General features: G+C 46.0%; 1 protein-coding gene across 1 annotated transcript in view; it reads right to left on the minus strand.

Moving 5' to 3' along the window:
• Window positions 1-549: 549 nt before the first annotated feature.
• SMIM4 (small integral membrane protein 4) overlaps window positions 550-2,810 on the minus strand; it is a 13,117-nt gene continuing 10,856 nt past the window's right edge. The window contains exon 4 of the mRNA XM_011986283.1: window positions 550-696. Coding sequence (XP_011841673.1) covers window positions 635-696 — 62 coding nt within the window. The 3' untranslated portion in view covers window positions 550-634. The remainder of the gene's footprint in view (window positions 697-2,810) is intronic.

Here is a 2,810-nt window from a genome sequence, read left to right on the forward strand (position 1 = left end):
GAATGGAAGAGCAGCATCTTCATCATAGAGTAGCGTAAAACCTGTTGCCCAGAGTCCTCATGAAGGTCCAGTCCTCGCAATTTAGTGGAGCCAAGCGAGGGAGGAGCATATTTCTGTTCATTGAGAAATGCGTAGTCAATCCGGAATTTCCACCACCCTAGCAAAAAGTTTATAGTCTAGTAGCTGGCAGAAATATAACCTGCATAATTATCCTGGCTTAAATGATCTTGCAATAGAGAATGTGTCCATAATTTAATTTGAATTCTGCAAAAAAGTAAATAAGGTTATCATTAGTTGCCTAAAAACAAAGTTGCCGAAAACAATTCGGGCTTCACTGAAAAGCATCCTGATTGATCCTTGAATTGTTTTAAGAAATATTTCATGGACTAGATTCATCGAGTGAGTGTTTTAGGAGGAAATAATTTTCCCACAAGTGTTGTCCTGCAGTGACTTGGGAAGTACTCAAGCAGAGACAGAACTATAAAAATTCTTTGCAAAGACAGTTATTGGAATATTGTGCAGCTGATCAAGGACAAGCTGTGTCAGAAAAAGAGATCTGAAAAGTACATTTTAAAAGGCACTGAAACCAATAGTAAAAATTCATATTGACTTTATTGACTGCTGAAGTTCAGTCTCATTCATCTTCCAGCCTTCTCTGATACTGTCTTTCTGAGGCTTTTCTACGGTAGACATCATCTGTATCAAACAAAAAGTTGCTTAGATTTTTAAGAAACATATTTAAAATTAAAACAATCTGAGTAATTTAACCAACAGTCTAGGTCTGTCACCTACTTCTGAATCTTGGCACTAATATTTAACTCAATGCCAAAATAAACTTAAAACTTGAGTTAGATGAGGACTATGATAATGGAGTTCTAGTCTTAGAGTAAAAGTCAGTGTCTTGAAAGATAGAATCACGTCTTAGCACATCTCTTAGTGTTTTAAGCTTTCCCTCACTTCCTTCTCCCCCATAATTTCTATTCTGTGCTCTGAAGTCATCCTTCTTAACTAAAACCTGGCTCCTCAAGGGCACTTCTTGCCTCTTGGCTCTCTGATGCTCCCTCTCCCATACCCAGAAACCTTCAGGTGGGGAGAGGAGATCAGTTTCCTTGTTCCAGCTGCTGCTTTGCCAGACCTTTGATTCTCCACCTTCATGTAAAGAATCTTCTTCCAGGCCGGGCACAGTGGCTCATGCCTATAATCCCAGCACTTCAGGAGGCCGAAGGTCAGGAGTTTGAGACCAGCCTGGCCAATATGGTGAAACCCCGTCGCTACTAAAAATACAAAAATTAGCCGGGTGTGGTGGCAGGCACCTATAGTCCCAGCTACTCGGGAGGCTGAGGCAGGAGAGTCGCTTGAACCCAAGAGGCAGAGGTTGCAGTGAGCCAAGATCGTGCCCCCACACTCCAGCCTGGGCGACAGAGCAAGACTCTCTCTCAAAAAAAAAAAAAAATCTTCCTTCATGGCTCATGCCATTTGTCTACCAACATCTTTCTTTGGCACCTGCTCTCCATCATGCCCCTTCAGTCACCAAAAGTGCTGGCCTCTAGCTCAGGTTCCTTGCCCCTGTCCTGTGCCTTCTCCCCAGATACCACTCTTACCCATGGGGATGAAGCTTACCCAGCCCCCTTCACCTTCAACATCTTCCAGTCATTTGCAGGGCTCCTCTGAAGGATTTCTGTTCATACCACAACCCCCATTACCTTTCCAGCCCTCCTGTCCTTGGACCTCAGGTTTCTTCCCCAGGCCTTCCGCCTCTGTCTTCCCCACTCAGCTGCCTCTTGTTCTCTCTCCTGGCAAATCAGCTAAAATTCTTTCATACTCTTGTCAGTATCTTAACTTCCTGACACAACCTCAAAACCCCAACCACTGATTAATCCAACTTCCTCCCTTCCCCATGCTTCACCCTGCTTGCTGTGCACTGAGGGGCCAATTGATGCCTCTAACTGGGTCCATTGAGGTGTCTGACAATCCTGTTTCCTCAGCCATGATCCTGACTCTTCTTCACCCACCCTGTAATGGCCATTTCCTCTATTCCTTCACAGAGGAAAGTCATCATAAGGAACTCTTCCAGCTAACTTCCAAGGGCTTACTCCTGTCACCCAGCTCTGGTCCCACCCTCTCCCACCCTCAAGGGTCCAGTATCTCCAGCCTCTCTCCACCCTCTCCTTCTAGATCATTATTTGTATATCCTGCAGTCTCTCCTAGAGGAAGGGGGTTACCTCCCCTTCACAGAGCCGGACTTCTTTAACCTCTTTTCTTTTGTGATAACAAATCTTCCTGGTTTCCTTCCTTGCCTCTCTGGCCATTCTCAGTTACCCTTAAAATGTTGGGGTTTGGGCCAGGCACAGTGCTCACACCTGTAATCCCAGCACTTTGGGAGGCCAAGGTGGGCAGATCACCTGAGGTCAGGAGTTCAAGACCAGCCCGACCAACATGGAGACACCCCATCTCTACTAAAAATACAAAATTAGCCGGGTGTGGTGGCGCATACCTGTAATCCCAGCTACTCCAGTGGCTGAGGCAAGAGAATCGCTTGACCCTGGGAGGCAGAGGTTGCGGTGAGCCGAGATCGCACCATTGCACTCCAGCCTGGGCAACAAGAGCAAAACTCGGTCTCAAAAAATAAATTAATTAAATTAAAATTAAAATGTTAGGGTTTGGCTGGGCGTGGTGGCTCAAGCCTGTAATCCCAGCACTTTGGGGGGCCGAGATGGGCGGATCATGAGGTCAGGAGATCGAGACCATCCTGGCTAACCCGGTGAAACCCCGTCTCTACTAAAAAATACAAAAAACTAGCCGGGCGAGGT

The sequence above is a fragment of the Mandrillus leucophaeus genome, unplaced genomic scaffold, assembly GCF_000951045.1.
Source record: "Mandrillus leucophaeus isolate KB7577 unplaced genomic scaffold, Mleu.le_1.0 Scaffold296, whole genome shotgun sequence".
Lineage (NCBI taxonomy): Eukaryota > Metazoa > Chordata > Mammalia > Primates > Cercopithecidae > Mandrillus > Mandrillus leucophaeus.